The 19,665-nt window shown below is 49.8% G+C and overlaps 2 protein-coding genes across 2 annotated transcripts; one reads left to right on the top strand and one right to left on the bottom strand.

The window, feature by feature from the left end:
* Positions 1-11: 11 nt before the first annotated feature.
* Positions 12-17,846, bottom strand: LOC117835414 (uncharacterized). The gene is made up of 4 exons (XM_072290454.1): positions 17,786-17,846; positions 5,540-6,384; positions 3,701-3,782; positions 12-1,024 (listed from the first exon to the last, which is right to left on the bottom strand). Exons 1-4 carry the CDS (start codon positions 17,844-17,846, stop codon positions 12-14), a joined length of 2,001 nt encoding a protein of 666 aa, XP_072146555.1.
* Positions 17,845-18,586, top strand: LOC117835413 (BTB/POZ and MATH domain-containing protein 3-like). Its single transcript, XM_034714770.1, has 2 exons — positions 17,845-18,180; positions 18,254-18,586. The coding sequence occupies exons 1-2, from the start codon at positions 17,845-17,847 to the stop codon at positions 18,584-18,586; spliced, it is 669 nt and encodes a 222-aa protein (XP_034570661.1).
* The last annotated feature ends 1,079 nt before the right edge of the window (positions 18,587-19,665 follow it).

Genomic DNA, 19,665 nt, shown 5'->3' with positions numbered 1-19,665 from the left:
GCGACTTCAACTCATCTTTCGCTTCTTTGCGTAGTCCTCGTCGAATGGAATCCCTGTAAAGAATTTGCAACATGAACAGTTGCACCTGAGTCAATCCACCAAGTAGATTTCGAATACTGTGTATACAAGGATTCATTTACAAAAGAAATAGTATTCTCACCTCTTTTTGCCATTATTGACTTTAACCAGTCGGGACAGTCTTTCTTGAAGTGCCCCTTTTTCTTGCAGTGTAGACATTGATCTTTGTCTACTGGGAGAGGCTTTTGGTGATTCTGCTGCATAGGAGCTTTTCCACGTGCCTTGAAAGAGGGGTTAGCAATCTTTTTTCTGTTATCCTTCACATAGTGCAATGAGCCACCATGTGAGGATCTAAGTCTGTCCTCTTCCTGCACGCACATGGCTATCATTTTCTCCATGTCCCACTGTTCTGGCTGCATGTTATAATTGACAACAAAAGTGTCAAACTCTTTAGGCAGAGAAGCAAAAACCAAATGCATAATGTGCCCAGGCTTGAGCTCAAGATCCATAGGCTTCAGCTGTGCTGCCAAGTTATACATCCGCATGATGTGATCTCTTATGCCAGTCCCTCCGCCATTGTACCTCTCTGTGGCCAGCTGCTTGAATAGCTGGGTAGCATATATCTTTGAGGAACCAGTGAACTGATTCCTTATCTTATCGAGGTACTCTGAGACGGAGTCACACTCTGCGATCGAGCCCAAAATGGCAGGCTCAATCGTATTCTTTACCAAAGCCATACATTTCTTGTTGGCAGTGGTCCACTGTTTATTTTCAAGGGTGTATGCCAACTCCAGTGGAGCATAGTCCCTTTCCTTTTGCTGCCATGCAGCATCATCATCACCATCAGCCCTCACTGGCTTCTGTGGAGCTTGTGGCTGCGGTGTGGTCAGCACCCAGTCAACTTCTCCACAAACGAAGGAGAACTCAATCTTCTTCCTCCATTCTGTGTAGTTGTTGCCTTTGAGAATGGGTATCTCTTTGAGACACGCCATTAAGCTGAATGATCCTGAAATTCACAATCCATAAGTGAGATCATAACGACAATTGCATGATTTATTTTCAACGTTGGTCAAAAAATAAAACATACAACTGCTGATGCAATTTAAAACTATATCACCGTTGGGCAGAAATAGAAATAAAAGCATCAAAAGAACTTTTTAAATCATGATACAGTTATTAACAACGTTGGTCAGAAAATAACAGCACCATGATCTAATTAACTTTATCATGCTCTCACAAAATTTAATTGTCTTGTTGGTTCAAATTAAATTTAAATGGAGCAATAAATATGACTTTTGCAGCGGAAACTGTGAAATAAATCTATTTTCAGAAGCAAAACACTGTACAAACTTTATTAATCTCTAATACAAATTATCCCGTTGGTTCAAATTAGATTAGAGACTAAAACTATGCAAAAAACATCAATTAAAAGCTTCTGGAAATAGAAAAAACAAAATATCAGAAGTTACTGTGCAAAACCCGAAAAACGACCCATGCGCGAAAACGGCCCACAGCCCGTTCCCGCTCGCGGCCCACTCGGTCGACGCCGGCGGCCTGCCAAACGCGGCCCACGAAAGCGGCCCGCTAAACCAGCTCGGCTCCGGCCTCTCGCGCGGCGCGCGCCCGCAGGCCGCAACCTGGGCCTGGGCCGCGAAAGCGGCCTGCCGCCGCATCCCGCCTGGGCCGTAAGTGGCCCGGTCGATCACGACCGTCCGTCCAGATCCGACGGCTAGGCGCCATTTTCGGCGGAACAAAAACCGGCGGAACGCCGGCTCCCCCAGAAACCCTAGCCACTTTCCATCTTTTCCCCCGCGCGCTCTCGCCGCGGTGGCGGCGGCGGCGGGGCTTTCTCTCCCGCGCCCGGCGATGGCCGGCGGCGGCGGTGGAGGGATGGCCCCGCCGGCGCACGGCCGCGGCAGCCCCCTCCTCCCCCTCTTTTCTAGCCTCCCCCCTTCCTCCCTTCAAAAACCCGAAAGTTCGAGATCCAGATGGAGAAGAAGGGCCGGCGCCACCGCGGGTCCCCTCGCCGGCGAGCGCGTCCACCCGAGGGTTGGGCGCGCCGCCGTCGAGCAGTCCTGTGGTGGTGCTTTTGCGCCCTCCCCCGAGCCCTGAGCGGTTGCGCCGGTGGTTCGGGTGGACGTGTTGCCCGGCGAGCCCGAGGCTCGGCCGGCCTTTGCCACTCGCCGTTGGTGGACGTGCGGCGGTGAAGGCGACGACAGGTAAGTCTCCCGGCGTCCCTCTTTTCTTTAGATCTAGGGTTAGGGTTAGGTTTCTGTTTCTTTTCTATCGTCTTCTTTTTCTCGATCTACTTCTTTTCCCGATCTAGAGTAGCTTCTAGGAGGTGTCTGATACCATTGTTAGAGACTATCCTAGGATCTCTAGATGCACATCTAGTCGGGTTCGAGAGAGACATGAGGGACAAGGTGTTCCTGGTGAGTGCCGAGTGTGAGAGGGAGAGTAAAGGGGTACCTTCACCCCTAGAGGTGGGAGCAGCAGAGCTGCTGGCCATCGCGGGTTCTGTCGGTGTAGTCTGCGCAAGGCAGCGACGCGCAGTGCCGAGTCCGGTCGCCGGTGAGGTGGCGGTGGTGCTTCCCGCCGCTACTGCGCAACCTAGATCGGTAGGTGTGTCGGTGGGGCGGCTGGCTACGGCGAACCTCGTGAGCCGAGCCGGGTCCCCCACCCTGTTTATATAGCGCAGCGCGACAGGGGCCCACCACCCATTGATAGGGTGAGCGCCCCCGATCAGGGCGCAGATCAAGGTCCTGATTGGCCTTTGGGCCAATCGGGAAAGAGATCAATCTAACAAGCCAGGCTTAGGATCCTAGCCAGGCTAGACTTAGCCGAGCCACCAAACACACCTATGTGACCAGACATTGTGCTCTGGGATAAAGCTTCCACAAGGCATCGAGAAACCTATTCAAGCTTTGATGAGCCAGGTGCATCTGCCTATCCCAATTGCAAGCTATACTGCAGTTGCAGATCAGTCCGAAAGAGCAGATCGGCAGGGTTATGCAACATCTGTTATGTTTCTTCTTGATCAGGGGCCAGTGAAGATGATTGGCTGGGTTATGCAACATAGCAGGTTCAAAATTTTGGCCGAAATTTCGCGAATTTCGTGAAATTTCGGTCTTTTGATGGTGACCGAAATCACTGTTTGCTCGAAATTTCATTCTCATCGAAAGATTCACTTTTTATTCCAAATTTCGACCGAAATTTTGCGAAATTCCGTGCTTTCGCCGGGGACCGAAAAATTCGAAAAATGAAATCCTAATCCCTGTGTTTGTGTTTCTTCTTGGTCATAAGTGCAACTTCAGCAAAAATCATCTGGGGATCAACTAGGACTGGTGAGTTTGCATCTGCATGTGGCGATATGTGCATTGAATTATAAAAGAGGAGCTTGAATCCTCGTACAGCTGTTAGCCTGTTACACAGTGTAACTTACACTACGTGGAGTCTGAGATTTCTTTGTTGCTGGTCAGAGCTACGTGGAGTCAGAGATTTCTTTAATTCTTTGTTGCTGGTCAGATCTAAATTCGTTTGTGTTCTGGGCACATAGCTGCCTCTTGAGTTATGAACTCAGAAGCTAGATGGATGTAGCGCTGTAGCTGTAGTTTAACGGCTAATGCCATGCAATTTGGCCAAATATGAATTCTTCTTACTTCTTTGGCAATTTGCTCAATACCAATGCAAACGATTGCGAGCTGGAAAATATCATCCAAAGGGACCAGTGAGTTGCGAAATGCCAGTATCCTGACGGAGAGGCACTGGAAATTCGTCATTGGCACTGCATGTGGAGCAAAAAATTTGAAGATTCAGTTAACCCGTTTGATCAAATCTGTCTCTTTTACAATGGCGTTGAGCAAAATAAACTCTTTGGAAATTGGACGGACATGAGTCACCGTTGAAAGTGCAATGTACCAACTTATTCGTTCTCCAAATTGTAAGTAGAGCCATCTTATCACAGGAAGAAAAACATGGAGCACTGAGTTTCTGATTGACAAATACCTCACTACGGGAAACAGTAAAGTTGTCGAGTGCCACAGGCACTCGGCGAAGATCCAAAAACACTCTGCAAACAGGTATTTGCATTGCCGAGTGTCAAACATCGCGCACTCGGCAAAAGTTTTGCCAAAGGCCGAAAAGACATTCGGTGAAGATAAACACTCGGCGACAACGGCGGTTACGGCGTCCAGGTTAATGGCAAGTTTGCCGAGTGTCAGACGACAGACACTTGGCAAAAAATTAACGTTTGCCGAGTGTCGGTCGGCAAATACGTAAAACTTTGCCAAGTGTCGGTGGCTCGACACTCGGCAAATACGTAAACTTTGCCGAGTGTCGGGGTCGTGGCACTCGGCAAACATGGGTCACCGGGAGCATTTTATGCCTTCTTTGCCGAGTGTTTAAGCCAATACACTCAGCAAAGAAGCACCAGATAGTGGTGCAACTGCCACCTTCTAACATGCAGTGCCAAATGTCATACGTGGGGAGTACAAAAAGTGTGGAGGGTGAAGGGAAAAATTATTTTGGTTTTGCCGAGTGCCGGAGAAAATCACTCGGCAAACACATGTCTTTGCCGAGTGTCGACCGCGGCACTCGGCAAACTTGTAACTTTGTCGAGTGTCTGCAACGGACACTCGGCAAAGGACTAACGTCCGGCACGCTCCCCTAACAAACGCCGCATGTGCCGGTCACGTGGTTAAGATTTGCCGAGTGTCAGTTGTTTGCCGAGTGTCGGTTACGAGTTTGCCGAGTGTTTTTAGTTTGACACTCGGTAAAGAGGATTTATGCCAAGTGTATAATGTTTGCCGAGTGTTTTCAGTTTGACACTCGGCAAACACCTCCTTTGCCGAGTGCCCGAGATAAAGCACTCGGCAAATAGAAAACACTCGGCAACTTTACTGTTTCCCGTAGTGCCTTAATGCTATAGGGTAGCGAATATACTCTTCGAGCTCTGAGTTTTTTTTCGGTAGTCTTATCCTCTGCAGGGAACTTGTAACACTGATGCGAGAAATGATTATTCTAATGCGTATGCAGTTAGTTCTTTATTGTCAATTGTTCTTTCACTTGATGCTGGCAGCCAATTGAGTTTCAGGTTGCACTGAGATTAACTTTACCTTTATACTTTTATAGCTACTTTAATCTCACTTAAAAGTGGAATTCTTTCTCGGGATCCTGTTCATGTCTTCAAGTATTTTAGTAGTACTAGTTGCACTGTTGTAGGCAGGCAGTATAACGGTCAACGGAATACTGTTCAAAGTTCAACGTACACTAACCCCTGTTAATTTTTTTTTCCACGCATTAAAAAACTTGAAACATAGAAACTTCGAAGAACTTCAATGTCAAGCCCTTTTAGAGTACTTATCATCTATCTTCAATTGATAACTACTTGGTACATTGTAGTAAAAGGGATAAATATGCTAGGTAACATTGCATATATATAACAAAAAACTGTATATATCTCTAAGGATCCAACATATATGTAAAGGAAATCGACAACATAATCAATATCATTCAATATTACCTTTAGAGGCGTCGTGCTTAATAAGCAACAGACGAAGCCTCTGGTCAGGATTATTTCTTCCTTCCGGAGAGAGTTGCGGAAGTCCAAGCATGCACGCTTCAGCCCTTGGCAGTTGTGTAGCTCAGCCAGCGCAAGGATGCTTGCCACCGTGGTTGCTTCAATGTGTTGGCATAAATTATCTTCGCATATCAGCTTCAACTTCTCGAGATCGTAAGAATCTGCCGCCACGAGCAAGTGCTGCCACAATATCATTACATCATCGTCGTAGTTGTCGTCACTAATCTTTGGCACCGAGTCGTTGTAGATGAAACTAAGCAATAACCCGAACACTTGTGGTTCTATGTCATCTATGCGTAGGGCGCTCGTAGTCGTGCCTTCCTTCATGGCGCCAAACAGTTCAGCCTTGAAGACCGGAGACCGGGCTGCCAGCACGCGGCGGTGCGCCATGAATGTCTCGCCGCCGACCTCGAACGTCACGTCGGCGCCCTCACCGTCACCGGAGAGGAGGAGGCTACCGAGATGCTGTTGAATACCTGTTCGTGGTGACACCACAACCGAAGAAGAACGCTCGGTGCTTGCACTATTCGTGATGACGATGATGTCGCACCTTACCGTGAAGCTGTCGTTCTTTAGATGCCTTGATCGCTCGAAGAGGCTTCTTGTCACGAAGCTTGAGTAGCCAAAACAAAATCCACCAGAGACGTTCCAACTTGGCGACGCACGGATGCGCGACGCCTCTTGCTTCTCAACCTGATCAATGAAGCTGAACTCACACTGCAACGCCAGATGATGCTCGACGGCGCGACGACGGTCCTCGTCGAGCGAGAGGTAGAACGAGATGTAGTCTGTATTGTCGTCTTCGAAGCCATTAGGGAAGTACTCGATAAGCCACCGGTAGCCTCCGACTCTGAATCGTTGGGACTTTATACTCTTACCACTGGGGGTGTCATCTTTGGTGCGCGAGTACCCGCGGACCACGAACAGGTGGTACCCGCTGTCCGATGATCGGCGGCGGTGTCCCAGTCGGAACCCGACGCCTCGCCGCCGCCGCCGATGAGAGATACGCCAGCAAACGACATGGAGAACGGCCGAGCAAAGCACCCGTGGTTCCGCCGGTGGACCTGTGGATGTTTTTTGGCCGCGCGCTGCAGGCACTACCTGTGGATGTATAAACAGATGGTCCCACATCAGACTTCGAACAAATGCTTGCGTAGCTTCAATAATCAATTCCTTAATACTAGTAAGCAAATAAACAGATGGCCCCACATCAGACTTTTGGAAAGAGCCCCACCACGGCACCACCGATGGCCCATGGGTTCGAATTCGATTATCACATTCCTTAATAAGCAAGGGCTTCGGTACCACCAATTACCACTTACCAGGGAAGAAAATTCTCAGCATCGCCCGCTGCAAAACTGACCTGATAGTTGTCCATTAATATATCTTCTGTTTAGTACAAAGGTTCATGCAGCTTTCAGGGAGGAGCACGAATTCTTTTCAGTAGGAATAGCAATGATTTTTTCGGAGTTGCAAGTACTGGATCCCTAGCTCGTTACAGGGCATCTCGTGGGGCATTACAGCCGCCAGAGCAGTAGATCGGTCTATTTTAAAAAAAAAGCAGTACATCGGTCTACTGGAGAAAGCTATGCCCTAAACATTGCCACTCGCTAAGCAGTCTGAGCTCAGCGGTGGTAAGTTTTCTTTTTGGCCACTCGCTAGGTGTAATGACACACCTGCTGATGTGTTATAATGTGTTTTGTTTGATGTGTTATAATGTGTTTTGTTTGACTGCTCTAAGGGACCAAAATAGAGCTATGCTCAGCTCGCAGTCATCCCATCAAATTTGATCCCACACTGGAGCAAACATATTTAATTAGCATTGACAATATTAAAAATGCTACTCCATCCGTCCCAAATTATAGGTTATTTTAATTTTTCTAGTAAATATCTTTTCATATGAATCTATATATACGCAATGTCTAAACTGTACATAGGGAACTAGTTACGTAACGTGCTATATTAATACAATTATCCCTCTATATTTTACTTTATTTTAAGGGGCGCGCGGTGTGTGTGGGGTCTTAGTATCACGGCTCAACTGGATTGATTTTGACTCAAAAAGACTGTGGCGGAGCCACTTCGGATTAGCTTGGTTGAACAGGGTTAAGCCGCCTAACATGCGACACTCCTGCCCTAACCAAGTTAACACGAAGTGCCGTCGGATTTCATCCGATTTAACCACTTGAACAGGATCGAGTTTAGCAACTCACACGAAGGTGAGTGGTTCCAGAGAATACAATGAGTCCACTGGGCTAGACAAATTTACCTATTTAGTTCGACCATAAAATCCAACATCAGAGTTTTACAAGATTCAAAAAAAACAACAGAGAAAAACACTAGCGGAAGACTTCGTCGGGGTCGGACATCCCTGGTGAGGCCAACCGGGACATCACTGGTTCCTCTCCTCACCGTCCGAGGAAGGATCCCACTCGACCATCCAGCCCGGCGGGAGCTGGGGCGGCCAAGCGCCAGCCAGAGAGGGGTCGGGAGCAGCAACTTCACCTGAAAAACAGGAGCCACAACAAGGCTGAGCTACTAAGCTCAACAAGACTTAACCGATAGGAGTAAACTACTCCTCCTTCTAGACATGCAGGGCTTTTGGCCGAGGGGTTTGTTTGCCAAAGCACTAAGTAAAACCCTATTTTCAAGTTTTAGCTCCGGTTCTAAATTCATTAGCCGGTCTAGGTTTTTGCAACCTATTCTAAGCAATCATAGAGCCAAACAAGGGGTATAGATATATCAACAAACATGCCATCATCAGATTCCTCATTTACTCAGGGTGACATAGCGATCAAGCAATCTCAAGCTGTGAGAGGCATACGAATCGATTTGAGTTCTTTAACCATGCATGGTGAACCTAGCCTCACGATATCCGCGCACCCGGAGGTCGCTTCCTGTGTCGACCTTCCCCATCAATCCTCTAACCCGTGTCGGGACCATTTCCTTTGGTGCAAGGTTCCACAGACCCGGCCTCTGCCGTTCTGTGATCACGCATGCCACCACGTGCGACAACCAGCAGGGGAAACTCCGTTCCAAGAACAATGGGGCGACTGCTCACGTCTAGGTTCAATCCGGTACTAGGCTTCCTCATCCCATACTAAGTATGAGGCTAGTACTTTCAAACACTTGATCACGAACACCACCACTGTCGGGCCTTAGCAAGATTTCATAGACAGACGGGGCGACCATCCGTCCACCAAAGAGTTACCAAACCCTGCCCCGTCCATCGTCCTTATAGTTATAACAGGAGAGTAAACATGCAACTCCTACAACTCGCGAGTGACAGGAGATCACTCGGCTTTTACCGTTTCCTAGTTAAGCAATGCAACTACTCGGTCCAACAGCTAGTGCTCAGATCATTGGGATGACTAAGTCATGCATCTAGGGTTTCACGCAACTCCTATACGTAAATGCACAAGCATGTTACAGAGGGCATGCGCAAGTTTGGCAAAACACGTAGGATTTTCATGCAACCGGGGCTTGCCTTCAAACAAAGAGGAAGGAAATTGCTCGACTTCTGGGGCGACTTCGGCTTCAGCGGGCAGGAGCTCGGCTACACCTTCTTCTTCTGGCGCCAGGTGTAGCTCGTACAAGCCGTCGGCGAGGTGCAGCTCTACACGAATGCAATGCAAGAGTTAGTATAGACGGTTATTTCAACAGCACACTGGCTCGCCTGAGCCCAGAAACTCGCGACAAAGAGCAGGAGGGTGGGGAGGTTCAAGAGAGCTGGTGAAGATCAAAAAGCAAGGGTAGGAAAGGAACTTATGATCTAATCCTTGAACTAGAGGATGTGGTATATTAGGAAGGCTCAGACGCAAGCGCAGAAAGGTTCCTAAATTTACACATACACCCTCGGGTTGAAGAAAAGATCACAGCCAAACCCTCGGGCGAGGCGGATAAGGGTCGGCAGAACAAACATGGTCGGGCGAGACGGAACCGGGGTCGGGCGGATAGAAGGGGTCGGGCGAGACGGACTGGGGTCGGCAACTCACCTTCTTCCTGAAAGGAAAACTTGGGGTCGGGAAGAAGCAGACTTGGGCGGAGGGACTAAAGCTTCGAACAAAGGCTAAGGCCGGGAATGCTCCGGCGGCGGCGGTGCTTCTTGCAGATCACAAGAAAGCTTTTACGCAGCACGGAGGAGCAAGCTGCTGGGTGACTGGGAGAAAACTGAGAGAGAATGGCTGAAAGCAACAATGGCGGAGGGAACTCCGGCGGGCTGGTGTGCTCCTCTTTATAGCTGCTGGAACGGGAAAGGGAAGCAGCGCGGGCGAGAGAGAAGGGAGCGGCGCGAAGGCCGGGGAGAAGCAATGGAGTGCTCTGCCGGGGCGGCGATTGAGCGAAGAGGACGGTGGTGCAGAAGTCCGGGGGTGACGCCAGCGATCATTGGGCTCTGTCGTCAGGGCGGTGTAGGAGCGGGTAGACCGGTGGTTGAGATTTGGCGGAAAGCGGGCGTCGCCGTGCGGAAGATTTGATAGAAGCGACCGGTTTAACGGCGCTAGAAACGAGGGCGCACAGGTGAGAAGACGGGCATCTGCGGGCGCGCGGGCGAGCGCGGAGCAACAGATTGTTGGGCGGCTTCTGATAGGGTGGGGAAAGGAGCTGTCGCTGCCGCGGTCGGGGTTGGCGATGGGGGAATCGTCGTATAGCGGAGACCGGGCGGCGCGACTGTGGTCGAAGTGACGGAAAAGACGGGCGACATCGGGCTCTGGGGCCGGGATCTGGCGGCGTGATGATGGGCGCGGGAGGCGAGGTTCCGCAGAAAGGGTGCAGAGGGGCTTCCGCTGGCATTGGGGAAGGGGGCGCGAGAACCCACTTGGTCACTTGCCAGAGACAAAACTGAGCGGCGGGCATCGGAGAAGACGAGCCACGCGGCAGGGAGACTCTGAAGCGGGCATGCAACTCGAGTGCGGCTGTCGCGGAGGATCTGGAAAAAGATCTTGCGGGTCCACCGGTGGATAGAACGGATGGTTGAGGAAGATTAGCAGGATCCGACGGTGGGCTGAGCTTGCCGGGGTCGGGAGAAGAGCGAAACGGGAAGGGGTCGGGTCGTCCGGGGTCAGAACCAGGCGGAAGGCTGAGCACTCGGCGCGGTAAAACAAGATAGATGGCTAGGATCAAGGGCTCCGATTAAGATTAACTTGGAAGGCTTTAGGGGTCGGTCGTCACAGCCTACCCCTCTTAAAAAGAATCTCGTCCCGAGATTCAGGGATCAAGGGGGGGGTGTGCTGTCCTTACCTCCTTGATGAGGTAGAAAACCTGGGAAGCGCTTGTTCAGATACTCGTCCGTTTCCCATGTTGCTTCATCTTTGGTGTGGTTTCTCCAGAGGATCTTGTACATCTTTATCACTTGACGTCGGGTGTGCCTTTCCTTCTGGTCAAGAACTCGATCTGGGTACTCGGCATAGGTCAGGTCGGGCTCTACCTGAAGCTGTTCTTGCTCTAAGATCTCTGCTGGAACTCGAACACATCTCTTCAGTTGAGATACGTGGAAAACATCGTGTATGGCCGATAGCTGTTCTGGGAGTTGGATCCGGTAAGCAACGGGTCCACATATCTCCACAATCTCATAAGGGCCAATATAGCGGGGAGCTAACTTGCCTTTTACTCCAAACCGTTGTACTCCTTTGGTCGGGGAGACTCGAAGGTACACGTGATCACCAAGGTCGAACTGCAGGGGTCTTCTCCGCCGGTCGGCGTAACTCTTCTGTCGAGACTGGGCAGCCTTGAGATTAGCTTGAATCACCTTTACTTGCTCTTCAGCCTCTGCCACTAAGTCAGGGCCATAGACCTGTCTCTCTCCTGGTTGGGACCAGTTCAAAGGTGTCCTGCATCTCCGGCCATACAGGGCTTCGAACGGTGCCATCTTCAAACTGGCCTGGTAGCTGTTATTGTAGGAGAATTCTGCTAAGGGCAGACACTTGTCCCAATTCTTGTCATAGTGGATAACACAAGCTCTTAACATGTCTTCGAGGATCTGATTGACTCTCTCGGTTTGGCCATCGGTTTGAGGATGATATGTTGAGCTTCGGATAAGCTTGGTGCCCATGGATGCTTGTAGTTGCTCCCAAAAGCGTGCCACAAACTGAACTCCTCGATCAGAGATGATGGTCTTGGGTACACCATGTAGGGAAACTATGCGGTCGAGGTACAACTCTGCATACTGCTTGACGGTGTAGGTGGTGCGAACCGGAAGGAAATGTGCTGTCTTGGTCAAACGGTCCACTATAACCCAGATGGAATCATATCGTTGTGATGTAAGGGGCAATCCAACTATGAAATCCATGCTGATGTCCTCCCATTTCCAAGAGGGAATAGGTAGCGGTTGTAGGGTACCTGCTACCTTCAAATGACTGGCTTTGACGCGTTGACAGGTGTCACACTCTGAAACATACCGAGCTATTTCCGGCTTCAATCCACTCCACCAAAAGGTTTGACGGAGATCATGGTACATCTTAGTGCTGCCAGGATGGATCGAGAACTTGGAGAGATGAGCTTCATCTAGGATTTGCTTCCTCAGCTCGGGGTCGGCGGGTACAACTAGTCGGTTTCCATAATGCACACCTCCCGTTTTGTCCTGTCGGAATTGCTTATATCCCTCATCCTTTACTGAGATCTTACTGATGATCCGTTGTATTTCCTTATCTCTCACTTGTGCTGACCGGATTTGGTCTTCCAAAACTGAGTCAAGGATGATGTGACCAATGGTTCCTTGAGGAACAATCTCCAAACCGAGTTTTCCCATCTCGTGACACAGAGTCTTGGTGTAGGCGGTTGACAACAAGCAGTTGCAATGGTGCTTGCGACTAAGGGCATCGGCTACCACATTGGCTTTGCCGGGATGATAGTGCACTTCCAATTCATAATCCTTTATCAGCTCCAGCCATCTTCTCTGGCGCATGTTGAGGTCGGCTTGAGTGAAGACGTACTTGAGGCTCTTGTGGTCGGTGTAGATGTTGCAGTGGGTTCCCATTAGGTAGTGTCTCCATATCTTCAAGGCATGTACCACTGCTGCTAGCTCCAGGTCATGGGTTGGGTAGCTTAGCTCATGAGGTCGTAACGCCCGTGAGGCATAGGCAATGACTCGATTGTCTTGCATAAGAACACATCCGAGTCCAGTGCCAGAGGCGTCACAGTATACGTCATATGGCCTAGAGGGGTCGGGCTGAGCCAAAACTGGGGCTGTGGTCAGCAAGTGCTTCAGGGTCTTGAAGGCCTCTTCACACTTGTTGTCCCACACAAATTTGACCTCTTTCTTCAACAACTCAGTCATCGGCTTAGATATCTTAGAGAAATCCGGTATGAAACGCCGATAGTAGCCGGCCAGTCCAAGGAAACTTCTGATCTAGTGCACTGAGGCAGGAGGCTTCCATTCCATGACTTCCTGCACCTTACTGGGGTCAACGGCGATACCTTCCTTGGAGATAGTGTGTCCCAAAAACTTGACACTATCTAGCCAGAACTCACACTTGGAGAACTTAGCATAGAGTTGGTGATCTCTTAGCCGTTGGAGAACTATATGAAGATGGTCGGCATGCTCTTCTTCGTTCTTCGAGTACACTAGAATATCATCAATGAACACCACTACAAACTTGTCCAACTCGGGCATGAATACCGAGTTCATGAGGTACATGAAATAAGCGGGTGCATTGGTGAGTCCAAAGGACATGACTAGGTACTCGTACAGTCCATATCTGGTAGAGAAAGCTGTTTTGGGTATGTCGCAGGGTCGAATCTTGATTTGGTGATAACCAGAACGAAGATCGATCTTGGAGAACACTTTTGCTCCGGCTAACTGATCAAACAAGACATCAATGCGTGGCAGGGGGTACTTGTTCTTGACGGTCACAGCATTGAGGGGTCGGTAATCCACACACATACGTAGTCTGCCATCCTTCTTCTTCACAAACAGGGCAGGGCAACCCCAAGATGACGTACTGGGTCGGATGAAGCCTTTTTCCAACAGATCATGCAACTGGGTCTTCAACTCGGCTAACTCAGCGGGTGGCATCCGATAGGGTCTCTTAGATATAGGGGCGGTGCCAGGAATCAACTCTATGGAAAACTCCACTTCTCTATCGGGTGGCATACCCGGCAAGTCTTCCGGAAACACATCAGGGTACTCACAGATAACAGGGAGGTCTTCTAGACGGGCTCCCGATAGAGGGTAGGCATAAGGAAGCGCAGACTCAAGATGGGTCAAGGATATGGTAGAACTGCCATGGGAGGGTGAGCTGATGCAGAGGAATCGGGCTACTGCATCTAGAACCACATGATGTCGTGCCATCCAATCCATGCCAAGGATGACATCTATGCCTTCTAGGTCAAGGATGATAAGGTTTTCCTTGAAGAGGGTGGGGCCTAGCTGGAGAGGTACAAGAATAACAATCTGATCCGACGTTATTCTTCCTCCAGGAGTGACGATCACATAAGGCTCCTTAGTGTGACCGACATCCAGCCCACATTTTTCCCTAGCCTTACTCCCGATAAAGCTATGAGAGGCTCCCGAATCAAACAACACAACAACAGCTTGATTTAAAACAAGGAAAGTACCCGTCATTACTGGCGCACCTTCGGGGAGCTCGGTCAAGCTGGTGTAGTTGAGTCGGCCTTGTCGGACTTGTACCTTGGGCCTTCTTCCTCTGGCTGCCATGGGGCTCTGACCTTGCTGTTGATTCTTGTTCCTGGGGCAGTCCTTTGCAAAGTGCCCTTCATTGCCGCAGGTAAAACAACGGTTACTGGCTGCCGGGCGGGGTGGTGTTGGCAGGGTCGGCCGGGGCACCTGCGGTTGGAAGCCTGGAAAACGAGGCGCTGTTACTGGTGGGGGTTGGGCAATCCACCTTCCTGATTGCTGGGGTCGGCCAGGGGCTTGTGGAGGAACCATCCGGAACCTTCGAGTCGGCTGACTCGGAAATGCCACAGAGGCCTTCCTCTTCTGGTCGGCCTTGAGAGCTTGCATGCAATCCTCTTGGGAAATGGCCAGATTGACCAACTCATTGTAGGTGTCCACCTTGATGGGGTTCAACCTTTCCCTGAGCTCCAAGCTCAGTCCTCGGCGGAATCTATCCCGCTTCTTCTTGTCTGTGTCCGCATGGTAGCCAGCATAACGGCACAGGTCGTTGAAAGCTTGAGCGTAATGCAGCACATCTCGGGTTCCTTGGGTGAGGGCCAGAAACTCGTTGAGCTTGCGCTCCAAGAGACCTTCTGGAATGTGATGCGCCTTGAACGCCGTCTTGAACTCATTCCAACTGACCACGTGGCCAGCCGGCAGCATGGCATGGTAGTGATCCCACCAAAGCCGTGCGGAGCCACGCAGCTGTTGGGCTGCAAACCGAGCCTTGTTGTTGTCGGGGCACGGAGCGGTGAGAAGCTCAAACTTGGATTCGATCGTACAAACCTAGGCGTCAGCATCGAGCGGTTCCTGTGTCTTTTGGAACAAAGGGGGCTGTGTCCCCAGGAAGTCCTCGTACCGAGCGATATGCGGCTGCTGTTGAGCTCTTCCACCATGTGGCTGTTGCTGTTGCCCTTGTACCAGATGCCTTAGCAGCTCCGTTTGAGTTGCTAGGATTGCCTCCAGTGGCGATGGGGGCGGGGGTGGGGGAAGATCCTATCGCTGATCGCTACTGCCGGGAACAAATCCAGACCTGGTGCGGTGCGCTATCTGCAAGAGTTAAAAGCTCCGTTAATTTCTTAACCTTAGGTGTATTCCAACAAAGGGAATGTATAAATTAAATCCTTCAACGCGACTCTTGCCATTGGTGCAACACACGTCCTCATAGAGAAAACACACTTTTCTCGTCCTCAGGGTAGACAACATCTATCTTGACCTGGTACTCCATCTTTAGGCAAAACAGGTCATGTACAGACTCCTATGATCCAACTCAAGCCAAGGGGTCGGGCTAGGTGATCCTACCGAGAAAAAGGGGTTGGCACCAATCTATACTCAAAAAGGGTCGGACGAGGCGGAAACTGCCTCAGGGGTCGGCGCACTCGGTCTCACAAACTGGGGTCGGCCAACTGAACAGGCTCCCCAAAAACAGCATATGGCGCAACTTACTTAACCTAGCATCCACACCATACAAAGATGAAAAAGCCAGACACCAGAATCGACTTTATATACAATGGTGTTCCAATCACAGGGAGTACTCAACTCTAGGCTAACCTATTACAACCTTTCAAAAACTTAGGCTGCCGAGGAGTACAACAAGGAATGATCCCCTGAGAACCCGCAATCTACCAATGGACACTATGAGTAGGAGAAGGGGCGCCATCTTCCTCAATATCCATGCTGGACGCTCCTTCGTCTTCCTCAGGGTCCTCCTGAGCTTCGAGCTGCATGTTGAGGGCATGCATATCTTCGAGCTCAGCTTGATGCTCCTCCAGATGGGCATTGGCAACTGCCAACTCCATTTCCATCTCCATCTTCTCCTCCGATAGCTCTATCATGCCGTCCACGAGGTCGGCGACTTCTCCCTCAAGCTCGGAGATCCGGTCTTGCATGTCGTGGATCTGGATACCCCGTTGAATGAGCTGGTAGGTTTGGCCTACCATACCTCTGCGTGCCGCTTGGAGGTACCCGTGAACATCTGCTGCTGTCCGGGCGAAGAGGGTCATGGCTCTCCCTTGAAGCTCTATCAACCGGTAAAGAGCTGCCATGCACCTGATATTGGTGGATATGGTGACCATGGCGCATGTGGTGGCTAGCACCTCAATGTTCCCAACGCGGTCAAGCCATGCCGGGTCCAGCCGGTTCCTGACTGGAAAAAGACCGATCGGGTCGAGCGTGATCTCCAAGGGATGCAGCTGGCAGAACTGCGTGAGAAGCTGGAGGGCGGCAGACTCCCATGTATCCTCAGGACCAAGGCCATAGGCTATGATGCCGAAAGAGGGCCAGTCGGGCCGCGCAGGGGGAGGAGGTACCACCGCCTGCACTTGGCACGTCTGGATACCCTGTTCCAGATATAACCGTCCGGCGTATAAGGGTGGGGACTGGTACCCAAACCACTTCAACGTATCCCATAGAATCGCAGGGAATCCCTCGAAATGCAGACACGTTGATTGGAAAGTACCGTCCGCTCCAAAAAGAACATGCCCGGGAATAGCCATCTGGAACCAAGAAAACCGAAACCACGTGAGATAGACTCCAAGGATCAGGGGTCGGATAAAGAAGCATACGGTTTTGACCGAGAGCAACCAAAAGAAACTAGAAATCCTTAGATCTAAAAGAACTCTTCCGAACAAGGTTGCTGTTGAGAAAAGAACCGTACAACTTTTTTAGGTATGACGCATGCACGGCCTACCTTACTCTTAACCAAAAACAACTGCCCGAAACTCGGGTCTTACGCGGTCAGTGCCTGGTGACAAGGCAACCATTACGTCTCTCCCTATAATAACTAGTCGGTTCTAACAACGTCTCCTAAAGATCGCGGTTAGCGTACCTGCAGAAAAACACCAACACACGAACCTTCCGTGCCAGCACCCACGAAAGCGTTCCCAAACATTACCGTTCACTATAGGAACGGCACCCATGCGTTTAAGGCTGCATGGACCGCACTCAACCGTGGACATAGGTTCCCTTTGAATGGAACCATACAACCCTTCGCATACTCGTGATGCGGAATCGGCACACGTATGACAAACGTGGCGAACCAACCGTGCTGATAGGTTCGTTGGAATCGAACCGTACCAACCTTCGTATGAAGCACATACGGAACCTGCGCACGTATGATAGACGTGGGCGAAAACAACCACGAGGATAGGGTCCTTTGAATAGAACTCCCTATCAACCTTCGCATGCTCGTGATGCGGAACTCGGCACACGTATGATAGACGTGGCGAAGTGCTGGAGGGGTTAGCAAGATAACCAAGTAATTATTAGTCACCTAAAACAACCCCAAAATCCCCTAGGGCCTCTCGTACTAAAGCCATCCTTAACGATCGTACGAGATTTTTCAAAAGTTTCTGGCAACTTTTATCTTTTCAGAAAAAGTGTGTAGGGCTTGTTGTGTTCTCTGTAATGCTAAACACCGCTCTGATACCAGCTGTGGCGGAGCCACTTCGGATTAGCTTGGTTGAACAGGGTTAAGCCGCCTAACATGCGACACTCCTACCCTAACCAAGCTAATCCGAAGTGGCTCCGCCACAAAGACCCACCTGCATATCTGGATATAATTGTTGCCCCCAAATTACCTGAAACCACCACCAGCTGCAAAACCCTCGCCACCAGCCACTGCTCCACCTCCTGCATCATGCCGGCGCCAGGATCCGCAACGGTTGACGTCGACGAGCCCTGCTCTGCCTCGGACATCATCGCGGGCACGGTGACAGAGCACCACCTGCTCCACGTGGAGGGATACTCCCGCACCAAGGAGGACACCCCCAATGGCAAGTGCATCAAGTCTTGCCCTTTCAGGGTTGGAGGTCGCTCCTGGCACATCTGTTACTTCCCCGATGGCGAGCGTTCCCAGTACGCCGATTACATAGCCATATTCATCTCCCTTGTAGAGAGTGCTACAAAGCCAGTCAAGGCGCGAGCCAAGTTCAGCCTGATGGATCAGAACGACGAGCCGGTGCTGTCGCACTCGGTATCCACAAACCTGTACGAGTTTCGGGTCCAAGGCAGAGCATTGGGCGTGTATAACTTCATCACGAAGGCAGAGACATATTCTTGCTGCGCGGTCGCCGGTCTTCAAGGCAGAGCTCCTTGGTGCCATGAGAGAGGGCACCGCCACAGGGGATTGCATCCGGATTGATGATCTCTTGCCTGAGGTGTTCAAGATTCTGCTTCATTTCATATACAATGACTCGTTGCCGGAGATGGAGGTGCAAGAGGAGGCTGCGATGGCTCAGCATTTGCTTGAAGTAGCGGACAGGTATGACATGCAGAGGCTCAAGCTGATTTGCGAGGAGACGTTGTGCAACTACCTAGAAGTGAGCATGGCCGCAAAACCACACTGGTGTTGGCTGAACAACACAACTGACAGGGACTAAAGGATGCTTGCATTGAGTTTCTGAAATCCCCTGGCACACTGGAAGATGTCATGGCGACCTATGGCTTTGACCATCTAACCCAAACCTGCCCTGCTCTTGTCAAGGAGTTAATATCCGAGCTTGCTACCCTTGATACAAGAGAAGAAAATTAGGGACATGAGCACAAGGTTTTAGTGAAGACAATTACAGCTACCCAGAAAGGAAACTATAGTGGCCATGCCTAAGTTTTCAAGTAGGAAAAAGCTAGCGCGTGCTCGATCGCGCTTGCTCCAGAGTGCGCGGCCTGCGCGGCCTACTGCGGCCCATTTGTTTCGCTGCAGCTGGCTCACGTACTTTTTATTTTCCTTTCCCCTTTTAAAGCATGATAACTTTCTTCTCAAGTGTCTATTTTCGATTCCATTTGCACCACAGCGTTCATTTTGATGACGTCTATAAAACTAGATCCATGATGAATATGTTTTTAATATATTTTTTATATTCTAGCAACTTATATTGGGTACATAATAGCTGGTTATATATGAAGTGTGTAGCAATTTATGTATAAATCTATCAACATATTATATACATAACTTGCTACATTTTTTTCATCCAATATAGTTACGTATTTGAGGATCTCATTTGTCTCTGTATATATGGATACATTAACTCCGAAGAAGCTTGACTTTATGTGAGTTATAATTAATACCATATGTAAGTTATAACATGTTCTCTATATAAGTTACTCCATATAAGTTGACTGATAATACCATATTTTATTTATAAGTTGTTATACAGTTTGTCCATAAGTTGCCAATCGTGTATAAAACAGCATCAAAATATATCGATCTTGTTTTTTGTAGATCTCATCATTAGGAACACAATGACACAAACGGAATTAAACGGACACTTGATGAGCGAGTTATGCTTATTTAAAGAAAATGTACTAGCATTCCCCATAACTGATATATCACTGACATCATCTGGACCCAGCACGGCAGTAGAGTGGCGGAAGCTGGGGTCGCGGGATAGTGCAGTCCTTTCAAGTATTAGTTTTAGTAGTTATGCCTGTAGTCTTGGTCTCAGAAGTATGCGATGTACCT

Source organism: Setaria viridis, chromosome 9, assembly GCF_005286985.2.
Source record: "Setaria viridis chromosome 9, Setaria_viridis_v4.0, whole genome shotgun sequence".
Classification (NCBI taxonomy): Eukaryota; Viridiplantae; Streptophyta; class Magnoliopsida; order Poales; family Poaceae; genus Setaria; species Setaria viridis.
Note: the sequence above shows the minus strand (reverse complement) of the source record. Positions and strands in the feature narration are given on the sequence as shown.

Excerpts from the sequence above, each read along its gene's own strand:
- LOC117835413 (XM_034714770.1), top strand. The coding sequence starts at position 17,845 with ATGCCGGCGCCAGGATCCGCAACGGTTGACGTCGACGAGCCCTGCTCT. Across the intron at positions 18,181-18,253 it reads AGCCGGTGCTGTCGCACTCG|AGACATATTCTTGCTGCGCG; the intron begins GTATCCACAAAC and ends TCACGAAGGCAG.
- LOC117835414 (XM_072290454.1), bottom strand. The coding sequence starts at position 17,846 with ATGATGCAGGAGGTGGAGCAGTGGCTGGTGGCGAGGGTTTTGCAGCTG. Across the intron at positions 6,385-17,785 it reads GCAGCTGGTGGTGGTTTCAG|ACTACATCTCGTTCTACCTC; the intron begins GTAATTTGGGGG and ends ACGACAATACAG. Across the intron at positions 1,025-3,700 it reads GCTCGCAATCGTTTGCATTG|GATCATTCAGCTTAATGGCG; the intron begins GTATTGAGCAAA and ends TGTGAATTTCAG.